Raw genomic sequence first — 21,121 nt, forward strand, 5'->3', positions numbered from 1 at the left:
ATTATAATGTTTCATTTTGATTGAATCTACTCAGAGAGAGGGGGGTTTAGAGGCTGTGATATGTGTCTCTATGTGACTTTACTGGTCCATACTGATGAATGCAGCCCTCTTCTGTACTGTGAGAACTATCCATGGTGCTGAATAAACTTGCCTCACATACACACAGGCCGCAGAACTTCCTAATACTGCTTTTTATACATACAAAGCTGAGCAATGTTCATCAAAACACTAGTACGAGGAAGACTTTCAATCGATCTTAAGGTGTGATGGTGAGGGAATTATTCAGGCCAATAAGCGCTTAGTTTTTCTGCTGCAACTGAATTCAGTTCATTCATAAACTAAAATTATTTACAATTCTATTGTTATTTGTTCCAACACTCTGATACGGCACATATTTAGCACTGTCCGATTAGGTTTTAGGCACAAAATTGCCCCATAAAGTTGAGGAAAAAGATGGTGGTTCGGATTCAAATAAGCACTATTTTGGTGAAAACAGGAGGGAAACAGTAGCATCATACATTCAACAGCTGCTTCCTGCTGCAGCTGCATGGTGTCCACTCCCTGTCAGTGACTAAAGTATCCAAGTATCCTGTCAGTCCAGCTTGTTGTGTGATTAGTGAGGTTTGTATCTTAGTTGCTTCTCCTGTCAGTCTTTGTCTGCTAGTTGTTGTTGTTTTTTTCTTACATTGCTTGCTTCTTGTGTTTCCTTCGTGTCTCAAGTTCAAGTTAGTCTGCCTTGTTTTTGAGATAAATCTTAGTGTTTTGCTTAAATGAATTTGTAGTTGACCAGTTCATGCCTGCATCCTGTCTGAAATTGGGTCAAATCTCCACCTCAAACCCCTGACACTTAATTTTATGATACCGCTCCAATAACTCCATTTTTACTTCTAATGACTTTCCTCCAAATAACTTGAAGCTGTTTTTCCTTGTGTTTTGGTGGATGTCAAACCATTGAAATACTGTAATTACTTGTGTGATGAGAATGAAATAAGGCCATTTTAATTTGAAAGCTGATCACACTTTTTATTTTTAAATTGCCAAAACTGTACCAATATGTTGAATTTAACACTCTTTTATATTTCTTCTAAATGCAAATGCACTTTTTTTTTTTTGTTAAATCAATAATCAAAGGCAAACCTTGTCCTGAAAAAAATAATTCAACACAGGACAGATCTGCTCAGCTGATCACATGGCAAACTTGTAGAACTAAGAACATCGGCTCTGGACTGAGCCCACAGAAGAGAGGGATACGATCCACTTTGTCTTTCAGTGTTGTGTTGCTTTAGAGGCCCCAACACATTGATTGAAGCTGCCTTGAGCAGCTCAATTGACAAGCAGGAGCAAAGGGCAGCCACTGCAGACTTGCACACATCAATTCTGATTTACTATCCCTCATAACTCATAAGGGAGCGAACAACGTGTCACCATTCATTAGAGCTGTATCCTAGAGTGGGCTCAGTTAGAGACTATTGAACCTACAGTATAGTTCTCCTTTGAGGCAGTTATGTTGCATGTGATCAATGGGAATTTGGGATGATGGTTTCAAACCTGTCTAAAAAAACATTCGACGCATCTCAATGAGGTCTTCACTGTAGTTATACTTGCACATTTAGGAATCTTAAAATATAAACCGCCCGTCTCAAAAGATTGTTTTTACTAAGAAAGTTTGCACCAGGCGGCACGGTGGTGCAGTGGTCAGCACTGTGGCCTCACAGCAAGAAGGTTCCAGGTTCGAGTCCCAGCTCGGGCACGGGATCTTTCTGTGTGAGTCTCCATGTTCTCCCTGCTCCTGTGTGGGTTCTCTCCGGGTACTCCGGCTTCTTTCCACCATCCAAAGACATCAAGAGGGGACGAGACTGATTTATGCTCTAAATTGACTGTAGGTGTGACTGGGAGTGTGAATGGTTGTCTGTCTCTATGTGTTGGCCCTGCGATGGACTGGCGACCTGTCCAGTGAACCCCGCCTCTCGCCCGTTGACGCTGGGATAGGCTCCAGCCCCCCCGCGACCCTTAGTGTAGGAATAAGTGGAAGACAATGGATGGATGGATGGAAGTTTGCACCAGACTTCCTGATCCCATTCAATCATGGAAAAAAAAAGGCAAAGCTCAATCGTGCACCCCCTCCACCATCGCCACTGAAATCCCTCAGGCTTCTCGTTGGTCCCTGTCAACTTTCAACTGGAACAGGCTTTAGACAGAAAGATAAATAAACAGTCTAAGAGAAAAAAAAAAACATGACAGGAGATAGAGGGACGTAGGAAGGTGTAGGAAGGTTGTGAGACGGAGACAGTGAGTGGGAGAGACAGAGACAAAGAGACCATGGGGATGAGATGAGAAAGAAAGAGAGAGAGATGTAAGATTTGTAATGGCAGAGCTTTTTTTGTACCACATGTCCACCCACATTGCCATTTGTGCTGTGAGTGAATGATATGGAATTTGTTGGACAGTATTATCAAAGTCATGTCAGTGGTTATGTATTTAAACAACAGAACAAAGCTCAGGCAAATCTAGTCCAGTTAAGAATGGTTTGTATTTTATGAATATTGGGCTTTTATGTACAAATATGTGCTGCCACACCGAATGACTTTCTGGGCCCTCAATTTAGTCTTGCAGGCAGAACACAAAGCCTCTGAAAAAAGGGAGGAAAGTCCAGGGAAGAACAAATGGTAGATGTATTCTCTTATTGAGATGTGACATTAGGGCTGTGATGGAAAGAACTAAACTTGCTGGTTCAAAACACTGAGTGTGAAGTCTGGGTGCTAAACATTTGTTCCTCTCAAACACCTTCTGTCAATTTGGCCTCAAGCAAGGAACTTTAAACCCAAATTCTTTGCCGGAGGCTCTGAGTAGTCAACAACAACAAGGAAAAAAAACCTCCAACACTGTCAATGTGTGTGAAAATGTCATACATGAAAATGGTTGTTACTGGAAACATAGCCTGGGTAGACTAAAATCCATTTTTGGCTTTTCTGTTTCGCATTTCTATGTAGTCAGTGCGTCAGAATCCATAGTAGCCAGTACCATGCCTGACATCACACATCTTCTGCACCTCCACACTTATGTAACACAATGCTTAGTGTCACACGTGTGCAAGCATGCACACACATGAATATGTATACAAACACCTGTATGCTTGCCGTTCCTGCTTCCTTGCAGATCGCACAAGACAGATTTTGAACACTATTCCACTGAGCATGCACTCTTATGTAGCTTATTCACTGTTGGACCGATGCTGTGTTTTTCCTCATGTCATGAAACATACACAGACATAGAGTGCACGTGATGTACAATATAGTGCTGATGCCATGATCACCTCATACACAGTGTGTGAACATTTTGTTGCATATCAAAAACTGTTAGCGTGTATTGCAGATGCATGGTGTATCACACACCCGTATAGCCTGGCATGCCTGCGAAAAGACATGGACACACACACACAAACACACAGGTTACCTGGCCTCTGCCACAGTGCAGCAGTAACTGCCACTCCGCCGTGAGCTCCTGGCAACCCTCAGCTCTTCTCGAGACTTACGGCGGTTAAAGTAGTCTGTGAGTTTCCCAAAACTCGCCATCTTTCCTCTCTCCACTCACCTCCACCTCCCTCTCTCCTTTTTGCTTCCTTTTCCTTTAATCCAAAAAGAAAAAAAAAGAAGGTATTTCTGGTCCTGTGCTGCGGAGCTGGTTCGCACGCGACCTGCTGAGTGACTGCCTGTCTGCCTTCCTCTAAGCTCTACCTGGATTCAGCGGCACGGCTCAGCGTCAGCCCGCAGGTTCGAGTCTCCCCATGCACCCTCATCTTCTCACGCCAAGCACTTCATGTACAGAAGACAGAGCCCAACCTTGCTCTGTCTTGTCTCTCTCTCTCCCTTCTCTTTCGATCATTTGCTGCTGCGCGCACACTCTCAAAATAGTAACGTTTGTAACTGGCTACCAATCGACACAGCAGGAGCAGTGTGTCCCCCCCCAACCAGTCACCCACCCACCCACCATAGAGCAAACAAGGAGGAGAGAGAGGGTAAAAAGAAGGGGAAGAGAGAGAGGGAGAGGAGGAAGGTGATGGTTCAGCGTTGGTCCTCTCGTATGATGGAGAAAGCAGAGCCGGTGGGAAGAGTATGAGCCGCTACGATGCTTGAGCCCACCCCCCTCTTTCTCTCTTTAGGTCTGTTTTTCCAGCAGCTCACGCTCTCTCTCTCTCTCTCTCATGCATGAATTCTTTCACACAACCGTTCGACTCTTGATGAATCTACACACACACACACACACACACAGACACACAGACACACAGACACACAGCGTGTCTCTGTCTTGCTCTCTCTCTCTCCCTCTCTGTCTCACACAGATTCAGACATAACCTGAGGTGCACCTGTTCCTCCAGCATAACTTTCTCCTGCTTGTTTGTGTTTATTTTGGTCCATTTGAGTACAGCGATAGCCCTCCTAACCTCTCTTTTCATTAATAATGAAGAACAACGGAGAGGGCGATCGGCTTCAGACGCCATGCGTTTATCTGAGGGAACTCTGCTTTAAATGGAAAGGATGATGGGTAGAAAGGAGGGAACAAGAGAAGGACAGAAGGGAGGTACCAAGGAGGGTACAGAGGAGGGATTTTTGTGAAGGGCTTATTAGCGGGTCGCGCTCACTTCCAGAATGTCAGACACACATTCCTTCCATTCTCATTGTTTTCTTCTTCCATCCACAAAAGGCGACCATCTCTCTCTGCTCTTACGATTGCAATCTCCCCTTACATCCTCTCTCTCTGCTCTTACTGTCGCAATCTCCCCTTATGTCCTCGTTTACCTGCCTTGCTAATAGATGAATACTCAGAGAGGATAAGGATATCTCCTCTTATCAAACCACTCATTCTCTCTCTCACCTTCTCTCCCTCCCCTTACTCACACAGCAGGAGGCTAACTTGTAAATGATGGCTCATGTGGTAGACATGAGAAGGAACCCATCAAAGCCCTCAAATGCAGTTTCCCCATTTGTTGTCAATAAAATGCTGTTATACAATAGATTGTGATATTTGAGGTACTGAGGAAAAATTCAAAGAGGAAATTACAGAAATACATGTGCATTCACTGCAAAAAAGATTGAATTGTGATTATTTTGACTGCTATTGTGACAATTCCCTCTAATATGGTGAATCTTGAGCTCTTGCTGTTATGAATCAAGAAAAAATACATACAAGAAAACGATACATTCATCACACGATTGCTACCCAAATCCATCCTAATACAAATTTCCCCAATGGATACAAAAGAAAATACTAGGTAAGGTTTTATTAAGTCTGTGAAATTATGATTTCCATGCTGGACATCTCCGCAGCAACACAATACTTCACTTGACATACTTGTTGTCTTCTGAAAAAATAGTCTACCCCTTAGATATTTCACGGTGATTTTGATCAAATTTCATATTAATTCCTCACCCCTGTCGCACACACAAAAAAACCTCTTCAAATAGGAGGTTAAACACAGACAAGGAACTGTTACAGCATCTCTCGTTAGAATAAAAATCTACATCTCTGACATCAGTGTACCAATAACATATCACTAGAGGAATTAATATCCAGACTATTATCGAAGATGGGATGACATCAGCAAAAAATATATTGCTGTTAATTTAACGGATGAATTAAAATCCAAACAATGCACGTCAGGGATTCTGTTATAGTAGCACTGGTGCAGATATTCAGCCTGTGTGTGTGTGTGTGTGTGTGTGTGTGTGTGTGTGTGTGTGTGTGTGTGTGTGTGTGTGTGTTTGTGTGTGTGGTGTGTAGACTGCATTGATATCCCACACGGCAGCTAATGTTGTGTGAAAGGTGTGGGCTGTTTAAGCTTTTTTTTTTTTGCAGGATCCAGCGTTAAAGAGTTGACTTTATTGATCAGCTCTCTCCTCCTTCACGCTCAAAATTCTCTTCCCTCCCTCGCCCTCCGTCGTGAATTACACTACCCTTCCCCCAACTGCCCATTGATCTGAGAAGTAGCATTGGGCTGATTATACAGCTCGGGAGGCATAGTGATATTTTCAGTACAAGTCCCTCGGTAGAGAGAGCAGAGAGTAAGAGAGGAGAACGAGAGGCCAGATAAACAGGGAGACTAAGAGTGTGATATCATTGTATCACCTTCGGTGTTCCCTAAGATATTATTATATGTGACATCATTGTTACCATTCTACAATCAGTCCGCAGCGGTATCAATAACACTGTGTGACAACACATTTGAATACATTAAGGGCCAATTCACACCTTAATGCTTTATCCAGGACTTTTGGACTTTTCACATTGGATCAGTGTCAGACAAAATAATCAAAATTATGACTCACATGAAAGTCTTCCTAGTGTCCAACGGTGTGAATCAGACTTAATGTGGGACCCAAACATAGACTGTATAATAAATGGACAGAGCTTTCTAGTCTGAAAACTGAAGCGATGCAAAGGTTCCTACAGGCTGGATTCTAAACCCTATTTCCACCAAACCCAGCTGTGTTGCGTTCTAGGCATGCCATCACAACTGGAGCTAATTGCAGGCATTCTGGAAGACATTTGTGCTTCCACTGCAGAGGCACTGCAGCACGTATCAGGTCCATCCCAGAAGCATCTTGGCACGCCGCTTCACGAGGAATACACATTGAGCCTGTTTCTGACGGAAATTGCATCAAGCTGCACAGAGCAAATCGCGGACATGAGGTCGACAAATGGCACAGTAAATCTCGTCAGATTTCAAATTAAAAAAACAATGAGCAAACTTCTAATCACAAAAACAGACAGAAAAGGACACTGGTGCCATGCACTAGACTACTCTCAAACAAAAAAGAATCCAGGCAGGTTAAAGAAACCTGGCTGGTAAGACACCAGGTCTGAAAAGCTGCTGATTGTAAATCCAGCTGTGTGGAGGTCAAACATAATCAGTATCATGACTGTATGCAGCCATGTCTGGTGGAAATGAGGGGTGATGGTCAGCAGGGGAAAAAAAAAGAAAGAAAGAAAAGAAACTAGGCCGCTATGAAGAAAATGGCAAACTTGATTTATTCCCTCAGTAAACATTTTCTGAACAAGTTTCTCCTCTGAATGGACCAGTCATCTTTAATGCGGCATGGCGTTCATTTTGTAAATGATGATCCTATTATGAGTAAAAAAAACAAGAAGCAAGTTTTAGGGCTTGGTGACCTTGTGATTGACAGGCTGTGGACGAAATATAAGTAGCAAACAATGCTCTTAGCTAGAGAGCTAGGAGCAGAGGGAGTGTTCATGTCCCAGTGAGAGGAGGAGAGGCTTCAGCTTGATGTGGTCTTGTTTATCCTTTTGTTGTTTGATTCATGTAACACAAATAACGCACATTAGTTTCTGTTCGACACCCAATTCACACACCTCAGCTGACTGAATCAGTCACACACCAATCACAGTCCATTCTCACAGCGGCTATATATTGATTTAACTGGCGCAGGACAGTTTGAACACTAATTTCACTTAATGAATCTCATCCACTGATTTCAACTTAAGAAAATGGCTTTTTTGCCCAACAATACATGGCGAATTCTTGACCGTAACAATAAAATAATGATCCAACACCACTTACAGCCAAACCTGATTATTTCTGAAGCTGGAAAATACTTAACATTTAAAATATTCTGTTAAGTTTGTATTCTGAATCTAAATCAACCACAAAACAAATGAATGTGGCTCTATATATGAATATGAATTATTGCTTGTGTACCACAAGGTAAACTTTCCTGGCAACAAATAAAGCTTTTGCTGATAAATGAGGGAGCCTGTTTTTAATAGCCGGAGCAACCAAGACATTCATTTGAGTTAAGACTCAGAAACACTGAGACAGAGGGAGCTCAGGGGTGAGAGATGCAGTAAAAGAGTGATTCTTGACAAAATATAATATGGCAGCAAGGGAGTGAACACCAAGCCTCTGAAGGGAATTTAGTACCACAAGCTCTGGTTTCTTTTTTGCCTTTCGCCTGCTTTTGGCTCTAAAATGCTTTTTTGGCTGATGAATAAATCATATGCTGCTGTATTTCTAGGGTTATTTTCAGCATAAAAACAACCTCACTACATCATCATTCATGCGGAAGCACAATACTCGGCTTAAGAAAGTTGGTACTCCAGATTTGACGGTCACATCAACTTTAGGTAGCAGACAGAAATCTGATGTTCTTTTGACAAGCAATGATAAACTTTCTATACTGCACTTTTCATGGTACTGTAACAAGGCTCCAGGACAACAGTAAAATTCAGGGTTTGATGATAATTTTTTGTGGAGGAGGTCACAACTCCACTTTGTACTTGCCCCTATACAAACTGTTTTCTTTATTAGAGGATATCAAGTGCAACAGAATGGACTTGTCATTCTGTTCATTATCATAAGTAAATCAATCAGAATAATTTCATTAATGTGAAACAAAAATATTCTTGCACATTAAGAAACAGACAAAAGGAACATCTGAGCCTAATCTAAGCTCAGCAACAGAAACGCGCAAGTAACTCGCCCGGGAGTGACCTTTAAAAAAAAGTCTAATGCAATCTGGTTGTTTCTTGTCTACGTGGTGATCCGTCCAGGGTGTATCCTGTCTCTTCCCAAATGACAGCTGGGATAGGTCCCAGACCCACATGTCCCTGAAAAAAGTACAAGAGGTTGTAGATGGTTGAGTTGATTTACACCAATGTGCTGCACAGAAGCCTGATTTCATCCATCCATTTTCAACCATGTATCTGCGGTCGGGTCGCGCAGGTAGAAGTTTAGGCAAAGAACCCTAAATTTCCCTTTCCCTGGCCACATCGACTGGGAGATCCTGAAGTGTTTCCAGGTCAGTGTGAAGATACAGTCTCTCCACCTGCCCCTCAATCTGCCCTGCAGCCTCCTCCAACCTGGACATGACCAGGTAGCATCCAAACCAGATGTCCGGACCACTTCAACTGAATCCTTTCGATGAAGGACAAGCGGCTCTACTGCAAGTCCTTCACAGATGAAGAACTTCTCATCTTAACTCTAAGGCCAGCCAACTGTCTCACGAAACCCATTTCAGCTACTTGAACTCGTGACCTTGTTCTTTCATTCATGACCCATTATTTCATAACCATGGGTGAGAGTAGAAACAAAGACTGACCGGTAGATCTAGAGCCTTGCTTTGTGGCTTATCTCTCTTTTAGTTACTGTATGGTAGAGAAAACACAAAATTGCTACCCCTTCTACGACTGTTCCGCTCATCTCATGTTCCATTGTCCCATCACTCAAGAACAGGATCCAATGCTCAGTTTTATCAAAAGACCTTTTTTCCAGCAGTCTAAGTTCACCATTCAGTCCCCAGTATTTACAATGCCTCTATTGGTATGGAAAAGGAACACCTACATACAGAACAAATTAAAAGAATAGCATCTTATTAAGGAGTTGGTACAACTTGGGCTGCCAGTACAAATTCAGTGGACCTTGGCATAGATTCAAGAAGTCTCTACGGGAGACTGTCATTTCAGTGTTTTGATGACGCTGGTGGAGAAGTAGGTCAGAGGAAGGTCATAATATGATTCACATTACCTGAAAAACAATTCAGTGACACCTGATGAACGGGGCCATCCTGTTTGTCCATTCATGTGTTCAGGTTTTCTCAAGAGAAGATTGGGAGGCACTGCAATTCATACTGGCTGTATGTACATACTGTGGGCGGGACATGGGAATTCCTATTGGCTAAAATAAGGTGTCAATCAAGTCATCTGTGTATCTTTACAGATGTAATATTGGCATTGACACCTGATTAAATGTAGCAATTGTTTAGCACAATGGGTAGTTCACATTCTAGCAGTGTCGATTTATCAAGTTTTAAGACAGCCAGTAATTTTCTGTACCGCTGTAAATCTGAGGAAGCTTGAAGGTGTCAGAGAATTGATACCGCCCGACCCCAACACACACACACACACACACACACACACACACACACACACACACACACACACACACACACACACACACACAACTAAAGATTAACACCACCACAGTCTTTATGAGTCATCAGCATGAGGATAATCCTCATTGGTGTGCAGTTACATGTGTGTGTGCGTATGTATGTGCATTCCTACCTTGATTTAACTGAATGACGCATCTCTGTCCTGGAGCCAGGATGAGGTGACGGTTTAAAAATGGTGAAAATCAAGTCTTTTACACATTTAAACCACAGATTAACATCCTGCCTGACTTCTTGAAGGTGAGACTTTCTCCTGAGTGCCAGTTCCAGTGACTTTCGCAGGTCATCTGATTGAACTGAATGTCAATGAGCTGTAAAGGCGCTTCATTCAGTGACGTTAACAGCTCCTTTGCCATCACCGCAAATGCTTCAACAATGAAGGGGTACTTCAAAAATCTCATCACTTCGGTTGAGATAGTGAAATGATAAAACCTGGAGGCGAGGCTGGATTTGAATGCGTTTATTTATCCGTCATCACCTCCATCACTGGTCGGTTTAACGTCCGCAGTGTGGAGGAGTGGAGCCTGGACATAGATCAGCAGCTTTATTTTAAATGAATGAGGTGTTCCAAAATGCGTGAGACTGTTTTATCTCTGCCCTGCAGCTCCATGTTGAGTTGGTTAAAGTGATGGAAAACATCACTCAAAAACTAAACACCAGCGACAAACTCAGCATTCTCCATTAGTGACGGAAAAGTTTGGGCTTTGAATTACCTCCCTTGCTTTTCAAAATCCATATATTCTCTTTGCTAAGTCATCGAATGTGGCTGCAAATAAGCAAAATATTGTATAGAGCTGATGTATCAGAAAACTGTCAGAAGAGATGGTACAACAAATACAGTGAATCCCCATGACAGACCCGTGGTCTTCTATAACGCTCTGCTTAGTTCGGCACACAAGAGGACTTGGTGGCTAAAGCAATGAAGCCATCTCAGCGCTGGAGCCACAACTGCCAATCTAGCTCTTCAAAGAATGAGACCAGCCACGGACATCACCTCTGCTGTCACTCATACTGTCCAGAAGAGTTTACAAGACATCCAATGCTAGGGCCTCTACTCCTTCTTGTTGTTGTCTGATGATGGAATTGTTATACCTCTATGCTGGAAAAAGCTGTTGGACAGGGGCATTTGTTTTGGGGAAGTCCATCTGTACACCCATCTGTTCACCCCTATATCCAGGGCTCTAGACTGCAACCATTTAGGTTGTCTGCAATTTTTGACAAAGGGGACCTGACATCACCTGTCACAAGCCCCAGCTGTGGAGAGAAAAGAAAAAGGAGTCATTGGACTCTTTTTTTTTTTAGCCTTCCTCTCCTTTTCCTACACCCACCTCTGTCCAGGCACAGCTGTGTTGTGTTCAGGCCATGGCACTTATCACATCCATCCTTCACACAGCTGCAGTCTCGAGGGGCAGCATTTCAGCCGAGGAATGTTTTGCCCACCTGGCTTTGTTAACTTCATCACGTTGTGGTTACATTGTGCCCTTATTTCTGTCTGATTTTGAGATCAGTAGTTTGCTCAAGGGGTTTTATTTTGAATATCAACTGGAATCACTATGTCTTTCATGTGGGAATATCCTGTCTGGCTGGATCCGCTCTGTGCAGATCATCTAAGGCTGTCTCGAATACCATTTTTGGGGCTTTGTAGCTTAGATATTAATTACCTGTGAATAATCTAGATAATCAATAATTAACAACGCTTTGATCTTGAAGAGTTTCCTCCAGCAAATGAGGCAAGAACAAGTCAAACAGCGGAGGAAATCAGCCAAAACCTTTAAATTATCAGCTGTTGCACAGGAAAGGAACAGGGTCAATAGACAGAAACACCAGAAGTTGGTGGCTGGATGTAAACAAACACCCCAGCAAGCAAGGAAAACAATTAGAAGTTCATTTCTGTAAATGCAGAGAGCATCAAAAACCTTCCACTGGCAAAAATGTATTTAATGTTTTACAATACCAAAAGGCAAAAAAGTCAATCTCAGGGGATAATTTATCAGTTACATAGAGTTGTTTGTCATAAGATTTTACACTTAAAAATACAGTCACAGAATAAAATACACTGGATTGAGTGCCTACATTAGTGGTTGGGAGTCTTTATTCCGAACATGCCGCAAACGTCCAGTAGGACTTTAAGATGACCTGAAATTATTTTGGTGGTCAAAAGTCACGTTCATCCTACATTCACACTATACCTCAAGAATTCCTTGAGGAAATTTCTCCAAATATAGAATAAACATCCACTGGGGCTCAAGGATGACCTGAAAAAAATCCTCCCTATCTGTTGGTAGTCAAAGGTCAAGGTCACTATGACATGTGATGGAGGCATACAGCTACAATGGCGCATTTCTAGTTCATATTGAACTAGTGATTCGAGTTATCCCACATGTCATCAACTCCTCAACACAGGTTCTCTCATTCATCTGAATATGAAGAGTGCATTTTAGCTGCAGAGGCTGGGAACACAGCAGTGCTGCAGCACTGACACCAAGAAAAGTTGAAGCAGAGTCAACAAGTAGAAATGTATTCTGACATTACAGCTAATCATGCAAGCTGGAGATCAGACCGGATGATGAAGCACGTCATTGTAGAGTAGCATTTAGCATTCTGCTGTTTCCCGGGCAACAGACATCATGGAAGAGAGCCTAAACGCCATCGTCTGGCTTACAGTCTACACTGCGGAACAGCGATAGCAATCACCTTCCTTCGGTTTGGGCCGATTGGTTTTAAGTTTGAGGAGAGGAAAGGGAGTCATTTTTCTTTCCTAAATTCTCTTTCTCTCTTCTTCCTCCTTCATTTCAATTGACTCACACCAGCAGGTGCTAAATATGTGCATTGCTGTCTGCTTTTTGCTCAAAAAGATCATTTTACCTCACTCCAGTCCCTTCCTCTCACACACGCATTCTAATGAAGGCGACCACTGCTTCTGTTTTTGCCCATGCCTGATGTCCAGCTGACTGCCCTTCATGACTCATTGTGTGGCTGATTGGACGAATTGGAACTACGCCGTATGTCCTCAGTGTCATTATTGTCTGGAGAGTCATTAGTTTGCCGCTGCTGTATGTATTTGTATGAGTGTTTATGTGTGACAGCGCTGGAGTGTTCAGTATAAGTGGAGTGCTCCCAACACCACAACAAAATCACGATCTCTTTTTAATGACTGAGTGTTACGTAATAAAGCTAAAATTAACCTGACACTAAATCTAGCAAAACACACACACACACACACACACACACACACACACACACACACACACACCATAGGGAACAAGACAATAGGAAAACTGAATGGGTTTTCACATCTATAGTTCAGTGGTATCTGAACAGTTCTGAGGAAAAGGTCCAGCAATATTTCATTTTTAAGTCGGTCCGATTTGCTTTCACACTGATGAAGCTCACCAAACATTGTAAACAAAGGTCACAAGGTCAGAATAGAGAGACTGTCAATCCACATGCACATCTTTAATGACACCACATGAGCAATGCCGTCTTAATTTGTCCTCCACACAGCTTCAAATCACAACTTTTCAGCCGCATTTATATGTAAATTATGTTATTAACCTACTCACCTTCCACTCCCCAAATTGCTGCAACTGTATCCACAACTTCAATTTCCACTGTCATTATAAAATGACCTGCGGTGTCACATGGAACTGTCTAACTATGTTTTAGCGTTGAAACACCTTTTTAATTCTTTCCTACACTACCAGTCAAAAGTTTTAGAACACCCCAATTTTTCCTTAGAAAAAAGGAAATCATGGAATCAATTTATACACCAAAATGTATTCTGAACTTTGGACTCATCAAAGTAGCCATCTTTGGCAGATATAACAGCTAAACACACTTGTGGCATTCTTTCTACAATAAAATTCAAATACTCTTCAGGAAGTTCTTCCTAAGTCTTTTGCAAAAGTTCCTATAAATGTGTGGCACTTGTAGGTTGCTTTGCTTTCACTCTTCTGTCCAGAACGCCTGACCAATTAGGAGCAGGCCAGAGGGTATTGAATGGCGCTGCAGAACGCTGTGGTAGCCATTTTGGTTCAATGTGCCTCACTCTGTACAAGCCACCAACCCTTGATCCAGCAAAACAGCCCCAGACCATCACACGTCCTCCTGAGACTTGCTTACAGTGACCACTATTAAGCTGTACTTGAAGCTGTTGTTCTGTGAGCCGCAAGCTGTTAACTCTCAGAAACTTGTCCTCTGACTCAGTTGTGGCTTTGGATTTGCCAGACCTCTCCCTGTCAGTTTCCCCCAGTTTCTAAGTGCCTTTTGATGGTGCTTTTATGAAGACAGAGGGGGTTTTAAGCAATCAAGAAAAGTTGGAACACCTGTCAGAGTAAATAGCACCAGCTTTCAATGATCAATCTTCATTGCTGCAAAACAGCTTGAAATTTTAAACCCATTTAGTGTTCCCTGAAAGAGGCCTTTTTGTTTGATTCTGAAATATACATTATTTGTCAGTTTTGGGTAACCTGACCTTTTTTTAACCTCTGGCAGTTCAGCACTTACCTTTGTACCATTTCAAGATATTCATTAGACTTGCATGACTTGAACTGCAATGAATAACTGGGGTGTTCTAAATCTTTTGAACGGTAGTGTATATTTGGCCTGTTTCCTTTCACACCTCAAACAAACCACACCATGATCCATTAGGAAGCGTACCAATTCTTCATGGTGGTTTTGGTGTTTGGTCCACCTTTGGCACTCACCGGAGTGCTACTGTCACATTCTCGCCTGCAAATCAACCAAACAAAATGTGGCAGGTGTGAAAACCCCTTAAATGGAAATGAAAAGGATCAAGGATGCTTTATTCTGAGCAAGTACATGTGAGTGTTTGTGGATGGTTTTAACAGTGTGTTGAGATCATGTCAGTCTAGAGAGAGACGGACATGAAACCTTCTGGCTATGCTGTTCACACAACTATGGAGAGTCTCTCTCTCTCTCTCTCTCTCTCTCTCTCTCTCTCTCTCTCTCTCTCTCACACAGGCACACAAACACACAGCGATTCCCTGAGAGGCAGTAATAATCTGTCCTCCTTATTCAAATGCATGCATCCGCTTTTCACCCAGCATGAATGACTCACGATGGACACAATATGAACACGACTCAAGGACTAAACTGTGACATAAATCAAGCAAACACTGATGTAGAGGAAGCCTACTGGTCTGACATCAATTCCCAATAAGTCCAGCAAACCCTGATGTAAAGGTTTCCCATATGGCTAACTCAAACAGTGCAGTCAAGGAGGCATCATCCTTTCTGGTAAGACGAGGAGAAATTACAGCACTACAGTGTTGTCCATTTTTCTTTAAGCGTGTTTGAATTGAAGTGCACCGCAAATGGGGATGCCACTTGCTTACTTATCAGTCCCTCTGTGATTCTGTTGTGGGTTTTATCTGTGTGACTGTTGCTGTCATAAATCCTTGATTTTGTTGCTTTTCTAAAAATTGCAACACATTCTTTTCTGATCTATTTGCAACACAGACAGAGCAGAGAATATTTTAGTTCTCAATTAATTTCATTTTCTAAACTGTCAAAAAGAGCTCTGCTGCAAAGAAATAAGAACATAGGTGCTTTTTAACAATAACCAACACAAAAAAGGTGTTCTATTAGAAAAATTATGCAATTAATCACAGTACTGTACGCACAAAAGCTGAAGGGCAATCTCTTAAGGTCGTATAAATCTTGTGTAATTGATGAGAGGGGTTTGCTTTCTTCACCGTTTTCACATGAATGTGAGCACAAGGTGACGACGCTTCACCACTGACATCACTTCTACAAAATGGTGGCTCCCAGATCAACAAAAATCGCAACATTCTCCCACTTTTTGTAACGAAAGTGCAGGAATTTTGAAAATACACAAGCCACTCCATATTCTGTGGAGTTTGGCTGATTTTGAATTAATTTATAAAATTTTCTGGAAGGACTGACCTATGTATGTGATGCAAAAGGTAAACAGGAAGAGTCTGATTGCAACCAGCTGAGGGGAGACATTCCGCTATCTAGCATTCCGATGGCCGACAGACTTCAACCAATAAACTAGTTATTCTTTTGTTTCTTGTGCACTGGGACAACAATTAAATGTCCTAATCAAATTGCAAATGTGCATGTAAACTCACTGATTGCTACTCAACACAAAAAAACAACTACAAATTTCCCAAATGTCTCAAAAATGTCCTTTCACAATATAAGGAAAATGTCTGCTGTGAATCTTAAGTTCTCTTTTTGATTGAAGTTCAGCAGCTACACTAGAGTACTTTTACTCACTGGAGGGGTTTGGAAATATTCGAGGGGATGGGAAACAAGAATTATGTCATCATGAATAGACAGTTGACTCTTTTGAATTCATCTTTTAAAAATGACCCATAAATTGCTGTGGTGTAAAGCATTAACATCAGCTTGTTTGTGCAGCCTTAATCCGACAGCTCAGCCCCAGATGACCAATTAGAGCCCTTCCACATCTCAACTCTACAGCCCAAGTGGTACGCCTAACGGTTTACTAACAACATGAATAAGCGTAAATCTTTTTTTGTTTTTTAAATTTCATTTGCCACTCGGGGTTTAACAAAAAATCTGATTTCTAAGTAGCAGCAGCCCCTGCCTCTTATTTTCTTGAAATTCTTACATGCTGGGAGAAGACTCCTAATAAAACGTTGTCATTGCTGCACTTCCTCATGAACTGTGTGAGTAAGTTTATTGAAATCCCATCACATAGCTGCCAGCTTAGAATCTATTCAATAAAAAAGGGGGACTGGTATGATGTGAGCAGAGACAAAGAGGGAAATTCATGAATTGGAACAGTAAAAGCTTCTCAACGCTTTCAACGTAAAATTTGGAGCGTTTGAAGTTTGACTGCCACGACAGTACTATGAGGAGAGACCCCAGCTGTGATGCAACAGCACATCAGCTTCATCGGTTACAAGAAATCTAACGTTTCAACTCCAAACAGCTGATGGTGATGACAATAACTGACCCCCAGGGAATATAAACCACGGAACACACCATGGGTTACAAATTAAAATCTCTCAATCAATATCCATCGATAGCTTTCTCCCCTGTGGAGCAATTGGCAATGCAGGAAAGGGATGCTTCCATTTAGAAGTATAGTCCAATACAATTAAACAGACTTTTTGCGCAGTCCATCATTCCTCTTTGTACTGTATTATGGCTTATTCTGGAGTTAAGGCACAGGGAGAACATGCAGACTCACACAGAAAGATCCCGTGCCTGAGCCAGGACTCGAACCCGGAACCTTCTTGCTGTGAGGCAACAGTGCTAACCACTGCACCACCGTGCAGCCTACACATTTAGTTATTTAACAATTTTTTTCTTTGCTACATAATTCCATATATCTTGCTTCATGTATTTGATGTCTTCAGTATGTATCTACAATGTGGAAAGTAGTAAAAATAAGGAAAAAACACTGAATGAGGAGGTGCATGGTGTAGTGTTGATAAAAAGAAAAAAGTTGGTTCTCTTTCATTTAAGAATCGTTTTAAGTCATGATGGCTTATTTTATGACAATTAAAAGCCAACTATTAAAAAAAGAGGTCACAATATCTGCGTGTACCTTCCAAGCTGTACAATATAATATTAAGAAACATTTGCTTTAGGAACAACTTACTTTATTTAATCATATTCATTGTTTTTGACTGAACAAATATCCTTCACAATGATAGAAGCTGGAACTCAGTATAGAAACAGAAAAGACATGAGGCATGTGAATGAGACTCACATTATGCCTTACTGAAGTGTAGATATATGCAATATTGTGTTGTAACCGTGATTACTTTATAAATTAACATGACAACATGAAAGAGAATGCTAGAGGTACCATCGACAGAGAAACTCCTGCCATCATTCACAATAACTCAACGGTTCATGTTTGAAACTAATGATTGTGTCACCCTCTAGTGGCTGATTGCTGCATTTTGAGCCAAATTACATTCATCATCATCTTCATCATTGAAGATTTTCCTTTTACTGTCATAATATTCAGCTGAAATGTTTCTTGCATCCAATATCACATCACATAAATAGCATTTAGCAGCAACGTCAAATCACATGTCACCATTTACAACCAAACATGTAATGCTGACTCAGAAGGTCTTCCTGAGGATATGCAAAAATATTAGGGATGCATGAAATGAGCACATCATCCGTAACTGCAGATATTGGTCTTTTCTTGTATGGCTATATCAGTCTAATGGCCCATATTCATATTGGCCCAGTTTTGCTGACCTATACTTTGTTTTTTATCTTTTCTATGGAGGTAAATATATGATTTATGGGCTTTTCCAAAAAAAAATTAAAAATAAAGAAAAGAGTTACTTTTTCAAATTTGATGTTAACATGCGTTTTTCAGTAAGGAAAAAATAAAAGTAAGTGACAAGTAGTAGTAGTCGTAATAGCAGTAAGTAAATACTCCATAGACATGTTTTTGCACGTGTAAAATCGGCACCGGTAAATATCAGCCAAATCAGGTCTAAAATCAGATATCGGCCAAAAATCCAATGTTGTGTATATCTACAAAAAAAAAAAAAAAAAAGAATAAAACAAACCAAGTAAAAAAATATTTTTCAACCACTGAAGCAAACACAAATCTTTGGCTGACTGACAAAAAAGTTGCTATTCGTACTTGATGTGCTGTGCTTTTAGTCAAAGTTTTTGCCGTGGCGACACTGGCCCCCTCCTTGGTGCCTCCAGCTGTATTTTTGCTTGTTGAGGCTGAGTCAACAGAGGAGTAATTGTACCAAGTGTCAAACAGTTACAGACTTGTTCTTCGTGGTTGAAATGAAAAAGAAAATAGGACACTCAATTTTAATTATTTGAAATGATGATGTGTTTCTGTCTACCAAGAACACACTAACCAGATGTGCCCAAACATACACACTACTTTCTTAACTCCACAAACACAAACATGAGGATGAACACCAACACTGAGACTAAAAGCACTCACATGAGTGAATGTGTGTGTGTGTGTGTGTGTGTGTGTGTGTGCGCGCACATGCATGGGGGTTCATTTATAGCCTCTTCCCTGCTGCTGTGACTCACCAGTGAGTCACAGGCCAGAGAGTTGAACAAGTCAGGCACCCTTCTCTGTCACTTTACTGTTGGGCACGGCACTGCTGAGGCAGATTGGAGGCGTACCCTCGTCATTCAGGGGAAAAGAGTCACGTTGGTATGGGAGCTCAGGGGGTTGTATAATGAGGCAACAATCACTCATGTGTCCCAGTCACTACAAGACACAAGGGAAGCTGAATACGAAATACAGTAAACGACTGGTTTCATTTGACAGGTTTGGGTGTAGGAACCAAAAGACACACATCTCTTCCTCAGCACAGTCGCAGGCTCTGAATTATAAATGTTGCATCTACTGGAGATAGGTATAATGAGGTGAAAAGGAGTGTGATTCACAGATTCATATTTGAAGGCACCATCACAAACCAACAATTGCTGTACATGCACATACACACCAGTCCCACAATGTCTATGCTCCAGTTTCTATTATCTGCAGTGTGTTGTGGAGGAGAAAGAAAATGAGCATGCACGAGAGCCAAGGAGATAGAACTGGCTCAACCCCTGGTTCTTATCACACTGCGGCCAGCCACTGCAGCGCCAACAAAAGAGAAGAGGGGAAGGGATCATTTCAGAAAGGCAACTATGTTGTGAACGAGGCAAATCTGGTTTCAGGCAAACAGAAATTTAGATGGACACAATGGGTTTATATGAACAGCTGTCGCATTATATACCACAACTATTTAGCAAGCAGCATTACTGTTGAACGGGGGACTTAAATCCGAACACTATTTAGGAAAAAAATTCTATGAGCTGCAAACCTCATTCCTCCAGGATTCGGTGCTGGGAGTTGGGGGGGGGGGGTGTAAAATTGTGCGAACAAGCAAAATTTACAGAATCATCATCACTTCTAGAAAGAAACAAAAATTGCAACATTTTCCAACTCAAAGCCCCCACATAATCTGTTGAGTTTGGTTGATTTGTCATTAATTTATGCATTCAAAGAATCAAGATTTTTTTTAGAAGGGACTGCAAATATTCTCCCCCTTGTTTGTCCAAACAAACCTGTTAATATGAATTTCAAAAGTCTTGTTTAAGTCGACAACCACAATAAATCAAATTCCAAATCATCTGGAACTTAAACCACCGTAGATTTTGTGAGAGCACAACCAAACAGCCCTCCTGGCAAAAAAATATTCATATTTCCACAAACTACTTCTTACTTTAATATATGCTAACATTTTATGTATATAATGTATGGAGCTTGACTTTAAGTACAAAGTGAGAAGCATAGTCAGTGGTTCAAGTGTCTCCCTTGGGAACTTTTACAGGCACCTTGGAAGACCAAGGAGCAGGTGGAGGGATTACATCTCCACGCTGGCCTGGGAGAGCCTTGGGGTGTACAGGACAGAGCTGTTTAATGTAACCAGCGACAGGGAAGTTTGGGATCTCCTGCTGCAACGGCTGCCTGTGATCTGACTTCAGCTACATGGTTGAACATGGACAGACGAACAGATAATTGGAATCCACAAATCGTATGTCATGCAGACATCCGACGTCAAGACAGATTTATATCGTAAAAAGAATGTCAGAATATCCATCTAGAATGAATGTTGACTTAGAGGGTCTTCCACAAAGGACTGGGGTATGCAGGGTTAGATTCAGTTGCTCCCCATCCCCCGACAGTGTAAGGTTGCCCCTATGCAGGCAGCTCAGTCATCAATCCTCCTGAGCATGACTTTAATGCTTAGCCTTATGCTAACTCTGTCATTTCTTTCTGTGTAAGTTTAAATGTAACTGTGTGTGTATTTCCACAGGCTGGCGTGTGCAACTTAAATGAATATATGATACTATGTGGGATTACTTTACTACGCCTGAAAGACTTTCATGCCATAGTAACTCCACTCATCAAATCAAACAGCTATCTTTTGCAAACCGGTCTTGTTAAGCTATAAGCAGACTTCTCTCAACCTCAAGCGTTTCATCAACATACCCTGATGAGATGAGAAAATCAGTGTTCACATGTTGTATTTCATTCAGTAAAATGTCCTCACTTAAGCTCATCCTCAATCTCGATTACCAACCTCAAAGCCAGTGCTGTTAAGTCCCTTAAATCATAAAAGCTTTGGCTGGAGAAACAACCA

The 21,121-nt window shown here is 41.6% G+C and overlaps 1 protein-coding gene across 4 annotated transcripts in view; it reads right to left on the reverse strand.

Annotated features, from left to right (window-relative positions):
* ankfn1b (ankyrin repeat and fibronectin type III domain containing 1b) overlaps positions 1 to 21,121 on the reverse strand; it is a 159,764-nt gene that overhangs the window by 120,836 nt on the left and 17,807 nt on the right. For 2 of the 4 annotated variants that reach the window (XM_086194514.1, XM_086194513.1), the window contains exon 1: positions 3,454 to 3,933. The exons of the other annotated variants lie outside the window; for them this stretch is intronic. In XM_086194514.1, coding sequence (XP_086050640.1) covers positions 3,454 to 3,572 — 119 coding nt within the window. In that variant the 5' untranslated portion in view covers positions 3,573 to 3,933. Of the gene's footprint in view, positions 1 to 3,453; positions 3,934 to 21,121 lie in introns of those variants that run through there. 4 annotated transcript variants of the gene reach the window in all.

Source organism: Aulostomus chinensis, chromosome 23, assembly GCF_037954235.1.
Source record: "Aulostomus chinensis isolate RoL2024-O1b breed Wild chromosome 23, RoL_Achi_v1.0, whole genome shotgun sequence".
NCBI lineage: Eukaryota > Metazoa > Chordata > Actinopteri > Syngnathiformes > Aulostomidae > Aulostomus > Aulostomus chinensis.